The sequence below is a fragment of the Moschus berezovskii genome, chromosome 22, assembly GCF_049115385.1.
Source record: "Moschus berezovskii isolate FMDL1 chromosome 22, NW_MosBer_1.0, whole genome shotgun sequence".
Classification (NCBI taxonomy): Eukaryota; Metazoa; Chordata; class Mammalia; order Artiodactyla; family Moschidae; genus Moschus; species Moschus berezovskii.
The window spans coordinates 13966959-13983049 of record NC_142481.1 but is presented as its reverse complement, the minus strand read 5'-3'; the positions used below and the strand labels follow the sequence as shown (position 1 = coordinate 13983049).

The following is a 16091-nucleotide window of genomic DNA, read 5'->3' as shown; positions in this document are numbered from 1 at the left end:
TTCTAGAAAGTCTGACTGGGAGTTGAAAAATCCTGTGTCTACCTAAGTCTGCAAGAGTGTTTCAGGCAAAGTCCTGCTCAAGGGTGTGTGTGTGTATTCAGTCGTGTCTCTTTGTGACCCCGTGTGTTTGTGTGTGTTCAGTTGTGGCTGACTCTTTGTGACCCCATGGACTGTAGCTCACCAGACTCCTCTGTCCATGGGATTTCCTAGGCAAGAATACTGGAGTGGACTGCCGTTCCCTACTCCAGGAATGGAACCTGTGTCTTCTGGGCCTCTTGCATTGGCAGGTGGATTCTTTATCACCACGCCTCCTGGGAAGCCCCAGCTTCCCCAGAGGTAAACCAAATGCTGGAACCAGCCCTTGCTAATGGGTCTTCAGCTTGGAACTCACTGCTCTGTGTTCCTCCTAATTCCTGGCCTTCCCCTATCACACCCTAACCAATGGTTCCCCCACCACAGCCCTGACCATTTTAGTCTCTCACTGTGTGGTAACAGATCTGTCTACTCCACTGCCCAGAAGGCCCCGGGAGGGAGAAGTCTAGGACTAACTCAGTCACCACTGTGTACCTAACACTGCCCAGCAAAGGGCCTGGCACAGAATGGGCTCTTGAGGAGTATTTATTTCAAGTAGTCCTGGGATTTCCCTGGACAGGAAGTGGTTAAGAATCCGCTTTCCAATGCAGGGGACTCAGGTTCAGTCTCTGGTCTGAGAACTAAGAGTCCACATGCCGTGAAACAACTAAGCTCGCGTGCCACAACTAGAAGCCCACAGGCCAAAATGAAGAGCCTGAGTGCCGGAAGGGAAGGTCTAAGATCCCACATGCCACAAGGAAGGCCCAACCGGGCTAAATAAATACATAAATATTTTTAAAAAGAAAAAGCTAATACATTAAAAAAAAATTTTTTTTAACGTAGCTCTTCTGCTCTGCTCTAGGCTCAAGGCTGCTGTGGTCTACCCTCTTTACTGTTCTCCATGATGAACAGTGCATAGCCCATTGCCCTACCTCTAAGTCTTCCTGGATTAACCTGAATCCTGTCCCTCCTGGGACACAGGGTGGATCACAATGCACAGAGAACTCCCTGAAAGCTCCCATTTGCTTGTGTCTGAACTTGTTGGGGCACTAGTAGTCAAGGGGGTGTGTGTGTGTCTGGTTAGCTGTGTCCAACTCTTTGGGACCCCATGGGCTGTAGCCCGCCAGACTCCTATGTTCTTGGGATTCTCCAGGGTGTGTCTGTCTGTCTGGTCGGCTGCACATTCAACTCTTTGGGATACTAGTAGTCAAGGATGTGTGTGTGTGTGTGTGTGTGGTCAGCTGCGTCCAACTGCTTGGGACCCAATGGGCTATACCCTGCCAGGCTCCTCTCTCCGTGGGATTCTTCAGGCAAGAATACTGGAGTGGGTTGCCATGCCCTCCTCCAGAGGATCTTCCCAACCCAGGGATCAAACCTAAGTCTCTTGCGTCTCTTGCATTGGTAGGCTGGTTCTTTACCACTAGTGCCCCTTGGGATGCCCAGTAGTCAAGGGTAATGCCTTTCAAACTATTTTAATACCTGGTAAGAATTCCCTGGGGGTCCAGTGGTTAGGATACAGTGCTTTGACTACAAAAGCGCAAGTTCAATCCCTTTTTGGGGAACTAAGATCCTACAAGTCATGGTACAGCCTAGAAAGAAACCAAAGAAACCCAGCCAAAGAAACCCTAGTACACAAAGGTGTATACTTATAATCTCATGAAACAAAAGTGTCACCAAATACTATTTACCCTTATGTATGATCCACTCTAGGTCTTCCCCAGTGGCTCAAGCAGTAAACAATCTGCCTGCAACACAGGAGACACAGGGAACATGGGTTCACTCCCTGGGTCGGGAAGATCCCCTGGAGGAGGAAATGGCAACCCACTTCAGTATTCTTGCCTGGAAAATCCCATGGACCGAGGAGCCTGGTGGGCCACAGTCCAGGAGGTCACAAAGAGTGGGACATGACTAAGCAAGCATGCACTTATGATGCACTCTGGTAGTTAATTTTTGTTTTCAGTGCCATTTGAGACCCTGCTGAACTGATTTACTGACCCATTACTGGCTTGTGCCTTGAAGTTTGAAACAAACTAGTCTGGGGGTGAACAATACACATTGGCTTTGGAAATAGACAGGCCCTAGTTCCAATCATGCTTCTTCTGTGTCCTTACCAGAATCCCTTCACTTCTCTGGGCCTGCCTTTCCTCATTGCAAAACAGCAGCAATAGAACTTACTTAGCAGTTGTTACAGGCTAGGTTCTGGGGGCTGCGGGGGGGAGTGTGTCTTTTTAAATTTATTTATTCAGCCGTGCTGGGTCTGCCATGCGGCACTCAGATCTTCCATCTTCCTTGGGGCATGCAAACTCTTAGTTGCGGCATGTGGGATCTAGTTCCCTGACCAGGGATGGAAGCTGGGCTCCCTGAATTGTGAGCACAGAGTCTTAGCCACTGGACCACCAGGGACGTCCCCCGGGTTTTGTTCTTGACACAGTACCCTCCCCCCCAATGCTATCCTGTTGCTGTCAACACAGTCTTGGAGGTTAAGTACCATGGGCTTGCTCAGGGTCCCAGGACAAGTTAGGGGTGAAGGTGGGATTTGAACCCAGGCAGTCCGATACAAGAGCCTGTGCTTTGAACTCATGAAAAATGGAAAGTAATGGCCTACTTCTGTCCCTTGTGTAGCTTTAGCAAACCATTTAATTACTGTTTGAGGGCCTCAGTCTCTCAATTTCCACATCAAGGGTGATTGAGGAGAAAATTTCCTAAAACCCCAAATTGTTCTCTACCCTCTAATCTATTCTGTAAACTTCCCGCCTATGACTATAAATATGGGCTGCACAGGCAACTTTTCTGGAGAGAAGGGCCTGGAGTGTCTCATCTGAAGCCTGCTCAAAGGCCTATTGATTCAAAAAAAATGATGAAGAATCGTGCCCTGAGGGATGAAGAAGGCATCTCCTCAAAATCCCCTCCTGTCCCCAGAGAGCAGAACTCAGTCTCTCAAGTCCATTTCAATCCTTCTCAGAGATTGGGCTTCTGATAGTGATGGGGCAGGCTGCCTGGGCCAGCCATAAAGAACCTCCTGGTAGGGACTTCCCTGGTGGCCAGTGGTTAAGAATCTGCCTTCCAATGTAGGGGGCGTGGGTTTGATCCCTGGTCCAGGAACTAAGATCCCACATGCCATGGGGTGACAAAGCCCACCACACACTGCAACAACTGAGCCTGCACACCACAGCTAGAGAGTCCATACACTGAAGCACAAGATCCTGCATGATACAGTGCATGGCCCAACAAATAAACAGTTTTTTAAAAGAACCTCCTGGTAGCCCCAAATGAGGTGACTTCCACTCTACCCCATAAGATCTGGGGTGGGGGGTGGTCTATGCATGGCAGTGGTGGAGATGGCCATTGGCAAGTGTGCCCTCCTTGCTACATGAGTAACCAGGGAATACGAGCAGCAAGCCTTAAGATTTCCCCCTTTCTTCATCCTAAGCAGAGCATTTTCAGAGGAGAAAGTCCATAGTATTGATCAGATTCTCAAAGAAGTCTGGAACTGTTAAAAAAAAAAAAGGTTTTTATTTAAAAGACTTTCCCATGTTATACAGAAATGTTGAAATAATATCTTTGACTCCCCAGCCAGAAGTTACTAAGCCCCACCCTAGGCGCTACTGTGTTGGACAGATCCTTTTAGAGTCATTTTAAGTGTTTGGCAGTAGTACAGATAAGCCTCAGGGCTTCTGTAAATGTTGGTTCCAATTTCTTTTTTTATAAAATGTTTTATCTTCAAAAATTCTAATGAAAGATACCATGAACCATGCACATTCAACTTTTGTTTTGACCACACCACACAGCATGTGGGATCTTAGTTCCCTGACCAGGGATCAAACCCAAGTCCCCGGCAGTGGAAGTGCAGAGTCTTAATCATTGGACCTCCAGGGAAGTCCCGACATTCAACTTTATAACACATCAGAGATTTCCCAAATGTTTGAGGTGAGGCTAAATGTGCTTTTGTGCAGACCTTGGAATGAAACTTTCTCTACTCTCAGTAAGGCTGAACGCCTTATTGGTCTGCTCTGACACACACATGGCTTTTCATATTGTGAAATAAAAGCTGAAGACCTCACCACTGTCTTCAGAGAGCTGTGTGAGGTCCCCCAGTCTGTCTGCCTAACTTGATCTCAAGCTTCTCTCGCCCTTGACTGCCATATCCTAGACACACTAACCTTTTCTCCGCCCCACCAAAAGACAAGCGTGTTCCACCTCAGGGTCTTTGCACTTGCTGTTCCTTTTACCTGGACTGGTCACCCTCCCTGATCCTGATCTTTGCAGGACTGACTTCTGTCTTTCAGAACTCAGTTTAAATCTCACCTCTTTAGAGAGGCTTTCCCTGGTCACTCTAAATCCAAAAGAGCTATGCTGTCCCTCCTTTTCAGCATATTTGAATTCTCTACCTAGTGTATTACACTAAAGAAAAAAAAATTTTTTTTATTTTGTAACTGTCTTTCCCCAACACTGGAACATAAACTTGCCCATAAGGGCAAAGGCTTTGTCTTGGGCTGTATTCCCAGTGTCTAGAACATTGCCTACATACCGGTTGAGACCCAGGGAATCAATAAATATTTGTTGACTGAATGTGGTTTTGATTAGGAAGGTTAAAGCTCTGTACTGGGGTGAATTTTACTTCAGGTTGAGCTTGTCTGCTCACAAAAAAATTTTGAACAAATAATAATAATCCATTAACCTTTATGGAAGAATTCTCATATATCAGGCACATGCTGGAAACTATATCCATGACCTGAATATGTTCCTGTGGGTAGAAGTCTCTGTAAGGCCTATTTTGCAGAAGTAAACATAGGCCCAGAGAGGGAAAGCCTCTGGAAAAATACCACATAGCCAGAATGTTGTGGTGCCCAGATCCATTCCCAAAGATGTCTCAGGCCAAGACCACACTTTTATCCATAGCACTGGACTTCACGTGCATGGATCCAGATTTGAGAGACAGCGAAATCTCATTTTCAGTGCTAATTAAAGTATGTGGGTTTGAATTACATAAGTATTTAAAACATAGTTTCCCATATTATTAAGAAAAATTAAGATGATGTGAATATCACTGGATTTCTTTTTAGGTTATCAGGAAGGGACTCATTTCACAGCAGCCCAAGAGGATGATTTATAAAACGCTATTCATGCTGCTGCCACAAGATGGCACCACATGAGCCGGCCATCCCCGCCGGAACCCAGCTGTCTGGCAGGCATCAAGCCTTCCTGGAGAAAGTTGGACCTTCAGGCTGTTATGGAAACATTCACTGTTTGAAAGGAAACTCTGACATGACACCTAAATGCAACATGTGATTGGAACTGGATTCTGAGCCAGGGAAAAAACATGGCAATAACGAACGTTACTGAGACGGTTGATGAAATTGGAATGTGAACTAGGGTTTAGATAAGAAGAGCATTGTATCCTTGTTAAATTTCTTGGTTTCGATAGTTGTACTGTGCTTATGAAAGAAAATGTTCTTGTTCTTAGGAAATACACACTGAAGTATTGTGAGGTAAAGGGACATGATGTTCAAGTGAACTCTCAAATTGTTCAAAACCACACTCTGTGTGTGTGTGTGTGTGTGTGTGTGTGTGTCATGCACTTATGGGGAGGGGAGAAGAGAGAATGGAGCAAACAGTTGGCAAACCACACTGTGTGTGTGTGTGTGTGATGCACTTATGGGGAGGGGAGAAGAGAGAATGGAGCACACAGTTGGCAAACCACACTGTGTGTGTGTGTGTGTGTGTGTGATGCACTTATGGGGAGGGGAGAAGAGAGAATGGAGCACACAGTTGGCAAACCACACTGTGTGTGTGTGTGTGTGTGTGATGCACTTATGGGGAGGGGAGAAGAGAGAATGGAGCAAACAGTTGGCAAACCACACTGTGTGTGTGTGTGTGTGTCATGCACTTATGGGGAGGGGAGAAGAGAGAATGGAGCAAACAGTTGGCAAACCTCTGTGTGTGTGTGTGTGTGTGTGTGTGTGTGTGTGTGATGCACTTATGGGGAGGGAAGAAGAGAGAATGGAGCAAACAGTTGGCAAACCTGTGTGTGTGTGTGTGTGTGATGCACTTATGGGGAGGGGAGAAGAGAGAATGGAGCAAACAGTTGGCAAACCTGTGTGTGTGTGTGTGTGTGTGTGTGTGTGTGTGTGTGATGCACTTATGGGGAGGGGAGAAGAGAGAATGGAGCAAACAGTTGGCAAACCTGGCTGAAGACTACATAGGAAGCACTGCTACTTTGTTATAAATTTATAATTAAAATAAAGAGTAACCCCTAAAGCTCTTTTTTGTAGTCAATGAGAATGTCATTAAAGGGTTCTTTAGGTGGTGGTCCTAATGCTGATGCTGAAAATCATCAATTTCAGAGACAGATGAAAAAAACCACATTGTGCCAGGCACTGTTTAAGCCCTTCACATGAATTTAGTGAAGGACACTCATTTAGTCCTCACAATTAAATGCTATTATTACTCTCACCTTAGTGAAGAGGAAACTAAAGCTCAGAGAGGTTGAGTAACTTGCCCAAGATCACACAGTTGCTCTTAATCAAAACAGCTCAAGCTCTTAATCATAACAGACCATAAAGAAGGCCAAACAAGGGGACCTCCCTGGTGATCCAGTGGTTAAGACTTTGGGCTTCCAGTGCAGGGGGTGCTGGTTCAAACCCTGTTCGAGGAACTAAGATCCCACATGCCCCTTGGTGTAGCTGAAAAGTAAAAGGGAAACAAAAAAGAAGGCCACCCAACGACTGCCAGGATATGCTATGCTGGTGATTTAGGAACGGAATTAAATATGAGGGAGCAGAAAAGGCAGCTCTAGGGGAAAACCTTGGGACAATAAATGAAGGTTTATGTGTTCATGGATATCTGCCTCAACATGACATTCAAATCTATGTAAAAGTCAGCCTTGAATTACGCAGGGTTTAGCCGAAGTAAAATAGGGAAATAAAATGGCTGCTTGTTCTGATGTGCCTAAATCTGTTAGCTAGTAACACTGGAGGAGAAATTAAAGCGTTCCTCAAACAAATCTGATTATATTTAATATTTACTTTTAAATACACAAATGGCATAAATTCAAACTTATAAGACATAGGTGCATTCCCTTTGCCCTTGCAATTTAGCACCCAGATATTTGCGCTCCAGATATGTTCACATATGAGCAAACAGTGGTGTGCATAAGTGGCGCTGTTTGTGACAGAAAACGACTCGGAAACCACCTAAATGCTCACGACAAAGAATTGGTTTCAAAGGTTCATCCACACAGGGAATGCTATGCAGTTAGTTTAAAAGGAAGCCTTTTTCCAATAAGGACAATAAAACATGTTTAAATCATTAGCCATAAGGGAAGTGCAAATCAAAAACCACAGCAATAAGATATCACTTGATACCCACTAGGATGGCAATGCAGGAGCCACAGGAGACATGAGTTTGATCCCTGAGTCAGAAGATCCCCTGGAGGAGGGCATGGCAACCCACTCCAGTATTCTTGCCTGGAGAATCCCAAGGACAGAAGAGCCTGGCAGGCTACAGTCCATGGGGTCACAAAGAATCAGACACGACTGAAGCGACTTAGCACGCACGCACACAGGATGGTAATAATCGAGAAGACAGATAATAAAGTGTTGGCAAGGATATGGAGAAACTGGAACTCTCACACACTACTAGTGGGAAGGTAAAATGGTACAACCACTTGAAACAGTCCGGCAGTTCCTAAAATGGTTAAAAATAGAATCAATTTATGATCCAACAATTCTCCTCCTAGGTATAGACCCAAAAGAATTGAAAACATACGTCTACACAAAATCTGTACATAAATGCTCACAGCAGCATTATTTGTAATAGCCAAAAGGTAGAAACAACCATTAACTGGACAAACAAAATGTGTTACATCCATACAACGCAATAATATTCATCAATAAAAAGAAACGAAGTACTGCAACGTGGATGAACCCTGAAAACATGCTAAGTGAGAGAAATCAGAAACAAAAAGCCACATATTGTATGACCCCATTTCTATAAAATGCCCCCAAGAGGCAAGTCTCTGTAGACAGCAAATTAGTAGTTACCAAGGGCTTGGAGCAGTGGCGGGTGGGGCAGAGCATGGTAGGACTTGGGGACTGATGCTTAAGGAGTGTGGGTGTTTCTTCTCAGGATAATGAAAATACTCTAAAATTATGGTGTGTGCGTGTGTGCTCAGTCGCTTCAGTCGCGTCTGATTCTTTGTGACCCTATGACTGTAGCCCCCCAGGCTTCTCTGTCCCTGGGATTATCCAGGCAAGAATACTGGAGTGGGTTGCTGTTCCCTTCTCCGGGGGATCTTGCCAACCCAGGGATGGAACCCACACCTCCGACATCTCCTGCACTGACAGGCGAATTCTTTACCACTGAGTCACCTGGGAAAGCCAAAATTATGGTGATGGACACACAGTCCTGTGAACGAGAGTCACTGGAACACGCGCTTTAAATGGGTGAATTGTCTCATATGTAAATTATATCTCAATAAAATGGTTTAAGTTCTTTATGTACTGATATGCAATGATCTCCAGCATATAAAGTATTAATTATAATAAGAAAGCAAAGTATAAAACTATCATATATGCTACCATCTGAGTGGGAAAAAAATATAGTTACGTTTGTAAATGAAATGTTTCTGGAAGGACACGTAAGACCCCAGTAATATTGATGGCTTCTGGAGAGGAAAACTGGATGGCTGAGAGATCTACAGTAGGAGAGAGAATTGTTATTTTTTAATTGCTATCAGGTACCCAGAGAGTATTAACACAATGAACACCTGGGTGCCCACAGCTTTAAAACCACTACCATACTGCTGGTCCCTATGTGCAACCCTCCAATCACATTCCATCCCACCCCAGAAGGGGTCTACTATCCTTCACTTGGAATTTATCATCCTCATGCATTGGCTACATTTACTACACTCTTAAGTATCTGTAACCAATACACATTATTTTGCTTTTTTGGTTGTTGTTGGCTGTGCAGCTTGTGGGATCTCAGTTCCTTGATCAGGGACTGAATCCAGGCCACAGCAGTGACAGCCCAGAATCCTAACCACTAGGCCACCAGTGAACTCCCTATTTCGCATATCTTTAAACTACACATATTCTTCTGTAGTTTGCTTTTACCACTCAATGTTTTGCTTTATTCAAATTGATATGCACAACTTTAGTTTTCATCAAAGTATAATATCCACACTCAATACATAATACATCCAAGATTGACGTGTAATTTTTCAAGATGATCTCTCATCCCTCTTATTACAATGAGACACTGCCTTTCCTGTCTTGAGAGCCATGGCCTGTGGTCCCTCTTGAATCTGGGCAGGCTAGTAAGTGTGGCAGAAGTGAAGCAAGGTGACTTCCAATGCTAGGTCAGAAAAGGCAATACACTTTTCCCTGACTCTCTTGAGAAGAGTGCGCTTTGAATCCAGCCGCCATGTTGTAACGAAGCCCAGGTCACATGGAGGAGCCACATGCAGGCATCCTGGCTGACAGCCCATGCTGAGATTTTATCTCAGTACTAGTATTGGCTAACCACCAGACAACTGAGGAGTCTTTCAAGAGGACACCAGCCCCAGCCAAGATCTTACACCAAGCACATGAGAGCCCCAAGTTACAATAGTCTAATTGAGCATAGTCAACTCCCCATAACCACAGGAAGTGATTACTGATTTACACCACTAAGTTTTGAGGTGACCCACTATGCATTAGGTAACCAGAGTATCTATGCTGCAATCTGCCCATTCTCCAGCTGATGGCTATCTGGGTTGTTTCTAAGTTTATGCTACTACAACAGTGATCTTAGGGACATTCTGATACCTGCCCTGGATGCATGTGTCAATTTCTCCAGCAGGTAACTGGTGGACTGGCCAATGTGTCATCTTCAATTATGCTACAACGTATCAAACTGTTCTCCAAAATGCTGATGCAAGCTTACATCCCAACAGCAGTCTACAGACTACTGCTATCCCACACCTTCCCCAACACTTGAGACTTTAATCTTTTCACCAGCCCACTGGGCACAAGAGTCTTACTGTATTCATCCTTTTGTACCTTTGAATTTTGTGTTGTTTGCACGAATTAATGCAAAATAATCTGATAAATGTATGCTAATAAATGACTGCTTTTCTGTTTTAAACCTGTTTTATAGATTGGGGTTCCATACTAAGATCACTTTGTCTTCTGGCCACGCCACGTGTCTCTCACTGTGCAGCTGCCCAGCCCAGGCTCATCTCCACAGTGGTGGCTGCGGGGTTCCCAGAAGCAGCGTGAACAGGCGGGCTCCACGTGCGCAAAGATCCCTTAAGCCTAATTAACCTAGCAAAGCACATGCTTTGTACTTCCTGGCACCTGGGTGGTGGTCCGCATTACCTCTTCACATCCCCTGACGCCCTTCCTCCAGCAGCCTCCAATTAGACGAGTCTAACTACTCTTAATTCCTTTCTGGAATGGGGTGATACACGTATAAGTAAATTATCTGAAGAATGCCAAGACGTTTGGGGGAGAACCTCATTGGGATGTGCTGTTGACCCAACATCAGTGTTTCCACTGAAGTGGTGTCATTGGCGTTCTTCCAATTCACCCCTGAACCAAACCCACCTTTCCCCACAGCAGCACTACTCATAATAACAAGGAACTGGAAACAACCCGAATTCCCTTCCCTAAAGGACTGGTTGAGTAAGCTAGGCCATTAACATGTGTGTGCACACTGTGTGTTGTGTTCCTCTGGCTAAATGTATGCATGCACGTGTGTGTGTGTGTATCACACACACACATCTCTGGAAGGGTGATCCAAGACACTGGTAACACTGGTGGCCTCTGAGGAGGGGGCTGGGGAGCTAGGAGACTTGGGAAGAGACTTCACCATGGAAGCCTTTGCATGTTGACATTTTACACTCAGTATATGTAGTCTCTTGGGTTGGCCAAAAATTTCATTCAGGTTTTTCTGTGTGATCTTTATGGAAAAGCCAAATGAACTTTTTGGCCAACCCAATACTTATGCTCGAAATGTTTCAGAGAACCAGAGGGAAAAATAATACACCCCTGTGGGCCACAGCTGCTGGAGCTGGCTTGGGAGAATCACCAAATCAAATGGGTGGGCCCTGGAGCAGCTGGGAGGCTGAGGGGTCCGGCTCCACTCGGTCAGGCAGACGGTGGCAGGGCGGGTATGACCCTCAAGGCCCACGGCCTTCCAGAGCTGCAAGTGCTCCCTGGGGTTAGTAACGGGGTAGTGTGTACACACAAAAAACTCGAGGACACCCAAAACCACTCTCCCAGGACCCTGCCCTCCACTTTACAAAAAGAGGCCCTGTTTCCCATCTGCAGTTGAGGCAGCACAGAGCAGGGGCTGAGGGGCAAGCCGCCTGCTCATCTCCCAACGTCACACCCAGGGCCACCACCCACCAGCTGTCTGTCCTTTCCGCGCCTCTGTAAGGAGCAACAGTGACTCGACTTAACCTCACAGCAGGTAAGCTTGTCATGATAAGTGAGCCACACATTTTTATATAATTTTAGTTCCTATTATGCATTAAGAAATTACCCTGTGCTCTTAAATTTAGTAACTGGAACCATTCCAGGCAACCCTGGCAGTTGCTGAAGTTATCCATGAAGTGGAACTCAAGGAAATCACTAGGAGGGTTTTTAAAGAAGAAAAAGAAGGGAAGAACCGCAAGGAAAGTGTCTCTGTGTGTGAGCGCCTCCTTGTGGCCCAGACACAAATGGGCGGCCTCTGGGATCTTGACATCACCATCATTTGCTGTCCTTCTGAGGTCAGCAACCTCAACCAGCCCCACGAGGGTCTGACCTGGGCCCTCACCAGGAGAGGGGGTCTAGCGCTGCTCTATCACTGCCCCTCATACTGAAGTCTGGCCCCTCACACCGCAGGCCCAGTGCGTGGGACACTGCCTGACGTGCAGCAGCCTCCCAATATGATGTCACCGACAAACTAAAAATAAGTGGATGATCATTTATGAAGACAAAGACAGGCCTGAAGATGGATGACAGTTATACAACAGCATGAATGCACTTGGTGCCCCTGAAGAGGACACGGAAGAACAGTTCAAATGCTCAGTGTTGTGTTGAAATGGAAAACAGAAAAACATGGGAAAAAAAACAATGGGAAAAAAAAAAAGGATGCAGTCTAACCTCACCTTTACCTGCTCTGAGTTCTCCTGACTCCCTGACCGCTCCTTGGTAATCTCCTTATCAGAGACTATTCTCTAGGTGGGAAAAGCACCCCCACTCCCTTCTGGGTCCCCTCCTCTCTCTAGGTTCTTTTCCGGCTGGTATCAGCAGGCCCACGGCTGTGAACGTGCCTGTGCCCTGAGTATTCCCCACTGACTGCTCACCTCTCAGTCAACCCAGCGAAACCTGAGCGCCCTCCCGCCCCACCCAGCGCTACAAAACAGCACGTTCCTCTGGATGCTCAAGTCCCCCATCCAGGCGTAATCCAGCCCCTCGTCTTTTCCCAAATTCCAACCCATCTGCAGGGAGAATCCTGCTGGCCCTCTCAAGGCACCCCAAAGTCCAACCCTGCCTCTCCTCCCCGGCCCACCACTTCCCCCAAGGCTGCCTCCCTGCCTCCATCCCACCCTCCCGACGACTCCTCCTCCTCACAGTGGCCCCAGCAACCTCCATAGAAGGCAGCTCAGATCACCACTTGTTAGCCTCAAACTGTCCCAAACGCCTTAGCACTCTCGGGAAGGGGTTCAAGTTCCTCGGGCCCGTCACTCACTCACTCGGTCGCCAGCCATGCTGGCCGCCGCCGTGCCCCCCCATCCCACCTTGGGGCCTTGACCTTGCCTTTTCATCCTGCTTGAGCACTCTCCTCCTGAACTTCACAGAAACCACCCTATAGGTCACCTCCTCTGAAAGGTCGTCCTGCCCCAAACATCTAAAGAGACCCTGATCATGGGTCTCTTCCTGCCGACCCTGAGCAGCGTGATCACTTTACCGCTTGTCTCTCCGGCTGGCGAGGTCAGCCATGCAGACAGGGACGGGTCTCCTTGGCTCACGGATGGAGGCCCAGCCCCTAGAACTGGCCTGGCAGACAGCAGGTACTGCACAGCAGTGAGAGGGTGAACAACCCAGTCCACAGGAACCCACAGCCTCACAAAGGAGCTCTGATCTGGAAAACCATTCATAGGCAGACTGGCAGAAACGGGAGAAACCTATGACAAGGAAGGCAGACAGACAGAACCCCTGCGGGTTGCCCAGAGCAGAAGGAGGTGGCCCAAGTGGATGATAACCGTGACTGTTACTTCCTTCACCTCAGAGTTGGCAGAAAAATCACGGCCTACAGGTGTGCAGGGAGCTGCCCAACTCTCCACGGGCGCCCCACCCACCCTGTGCTTCGTGTAAAAAACAATCCTGCCACTCACCCTGAAGGAGGGGAGGGAAACAGTCTGAAAGCCACAAAAGTATATTAAAATAGCTGTTTTCTTCTCTCAGCGTTGGCTTCCCATCTCCGTGCCCCTTACCCGCCACCCGCCACAGATTTCAGGGAGAAAAGAGGCCTGGGCGGGTGCCCTGGCCACAGCCCAGGGTCTGGGGAGGTCCCTCCAGCCTGGGCGGCTAGCAGTCTCTACTGGCTCAACGCCACCGCCGACGAGGGCGCCGCTGGGAGGCCGGAGGTGCAGGAGGGTCAGGCAGGACGCAGCGGACAGTCAGGCCTTGCCACGGGGACAGAAAACAGAAAAGAAATGAACAGAGTGAAGATCGGGAGAGAGGGCGGGAGGGCAAAGCAGTGGGGGCGCGGGCAGAGGCAGGCGGGCAAGGAAGTCATGGGGTGGGGGACACAGAAGCCCCTCCTGGTGCTCCCACTCAGGGGACAGGGAGGCCCCAGAATGGGGACTTGAGGCAGCAGATGCTGCTGGGAGAGAGGAAGGGCGTGGAGGGAAGACAAGGGCCCTTGGCATTGGAAGAGGTAAAAGGGGGGCGTCCTGCCAAGGCCACAGTCAAGAGGAGAGCACAGAGGACAGGAGAGAAGGGAAGTCCCAGAGCGGCAAGGCTGGGCCACGGCGACCCTTTCGGACTCAGAACACCCAGGTGGCTCCCCGGAAAGCTTAGGCCGGTAGAACACCGGAGGGGGCGACCAGTCGTCCGGAAGCCGGCAGGGAGGGGAGACGCACCCTCGTGTCTGATGGAAGACTGATGGAGCCAGGAGTCGGGAAAGGGGCCTGCGCCCCGCCCGTGGGCTAGAAGGTCCTCCGGCCCAGTCTTTTGAATACGCTCACGGTGCCCGCGTGGTCCATCTGGGCGCCCAGGCCCTCGCTGGAGCTGCTCCCCCGGGGCCCCGCCAGAGTCCTCTTAATGCTGACCGTGGCCGCGGCTGAGGACTTACGCTCGCTGCTGGTGACCTGGCTGTCCTGGGCCTCGGGAGCGAGGGCAGGCTTGCCCAGTCTCTGGACGATGCTGACTTTGGACAGAGCCTCCGGCTTCCTCTCAGGCACCGGGCGCGAGGAGAGGGCCAGGCGCCGCAGTGTGGGGGCGGCAGAGGGCAGCGCCGAGCTCGTCGCCTTGGCTTTGACAGTCAGCGCGGGCTGCGGGCTGGCCTTGGCAGGGGCGCGGCCGAGCTTCTTCAGGACCCCGGCGTACTGCAGGACGGAGCTGCTGCTGCTGTCGTTGTCACTGTCCCAAGCCAGATCCTCGTCTGTCTCAGGGGTGGCCCCCAGGCGGCTGAAGACTCCGGTGGGCTGTGGGGGTCACAGACAGGACAGGTGAGCCACTGAGCCACCCAACCTGTGATCACGGAGATGCCTCATCCGTGCCTGGCCTTGTGGGGCTCGCAGTTGGGAAGCACACCCCTTGCTGACACACCCGACAGTGGTGAGAGCCAGGAGAGGGCAAGTCCAGGGAAGTGGGGGAGCCCGGAGGAGACCACTCCCTGCTGAAGTTAGGGGCAGGCATCCTGGAGAAGCGACATCTAGGATGAGATCTGAGAGCTGAGTGGACGTGAGTCAAATAAAGAGCAGGAGGGAGAGGGGAGGTGAAAGGGAAAACTGTCTGCAAAGGCCTATAGAGGACTGACAGAGAAAAGGCAAATTTGGTCAATCACTCCACAAATAATCTCTGAGTCCCAGCTCAATATCTGGCCCTGTACTGGGCAGTACTGGGGACTCAGTGCTGACCAAGATGGCCCTGCCCCACTCACAGGGGGCTTACAGTCCAGCGGGGAAGACAGAGCCGGCATCGGACTTCACACAAGTAATTCTGCAGTGACAACAGGACTGTGTGCTCGGGAGGGCGGGGGTAGGGCGGGGGGCAGTGGAGAGCTGTGGACAGCGAAGCCTCATCTCCTCACTGAGTTCAGGGACACTTTCTCTGAGGCTTCGGTGTTTAAGCAGAGTAAAGTGTGCCCTCAAAGGCCCCCAGGCACAAGTAAGAGTCACATTTATGGGGTACTTGCCCAGCTCTTTCCATGGCAGCATCTTTAAGCCAGGTTATCCTGAGCATCACAGTCACGCTCATGATAAGATTAGGAAATGAGAAAAAAGCCAGAGTGGGTTAGCCCTGGTGAGCAAGGAAGGAATGGCAGCTGGCAAACCTGACCAGCGTGAATCTGAGGCGCCATTTCAAGACGCTCACCAGGGACTTCCCTGGCGGTCCCGCAGTTAAGACTGTGCTTCCACTGCTGAGGGTGTTGGTTCGAGCCCTGGTAGGGAAAGTTCCATGTGCCGCTCAGCGTGGCCAAAAACAGAGATGCCGACCAGGCACCAGACAGATCCCGCCACACAGGTATACCTCATGAGTCCTCACGGCTACCCTGTGAGGCTGGAACTATACAAAGGAGGAAACTGAGGTGAAATGGTCAAGGCCACAAAGCCAGGCAATGGCAGAGCAGGATTCATGCCAGGCGATGGGCTCAGGCTGCATCTCCTAACCATATGCCGGGCCTGGAGCCTGCAGGACTGCAATGGAGGCAAGAAGATCGGGTTGCATCCTGGGCTGGTGAAAAGCCTCTGAAGGGTTTACAGTGGGTGAGGAGGACAGAAGGGGCCTGTCCTGTGGGTTGTAGGTGCTGCTGCTGTG

General features: G+C 49.1%; 1 protein-coding gene across 9 annotated transcripts in view; it reads right to left on the bottom strand.

Moving 5' to 3' along the window:
• Positions 1-3489: 3489 nt before the first annotated feature.
• The window catches only part of C22H19orf47 (chromosome 22 C19orf47 homolog), a 30890-nt gene continuing 18288 nt past the window's right edge, over positions 3490-16091 (bottom strand). For 7 of the 9 annotated variants that reach the window (XM_055412142.2, XM_055412143.2, XM_088830705.1 and 4 more), the window contains one exon: positions 3490-14755. In XM_055412142.2, coding sequence (XP_055268117.2) covers positions 14258-14755 — 498 coding nt within the window. In that variant the 3' untranslated portion in view covers positions 3490-14257. The remainder of the gene's footprint in view (positions 14756-16091) is intronic. The other 2 variants (XM_088830706.1, XM_088830707.1) reach the window with 1 other exon arrangement.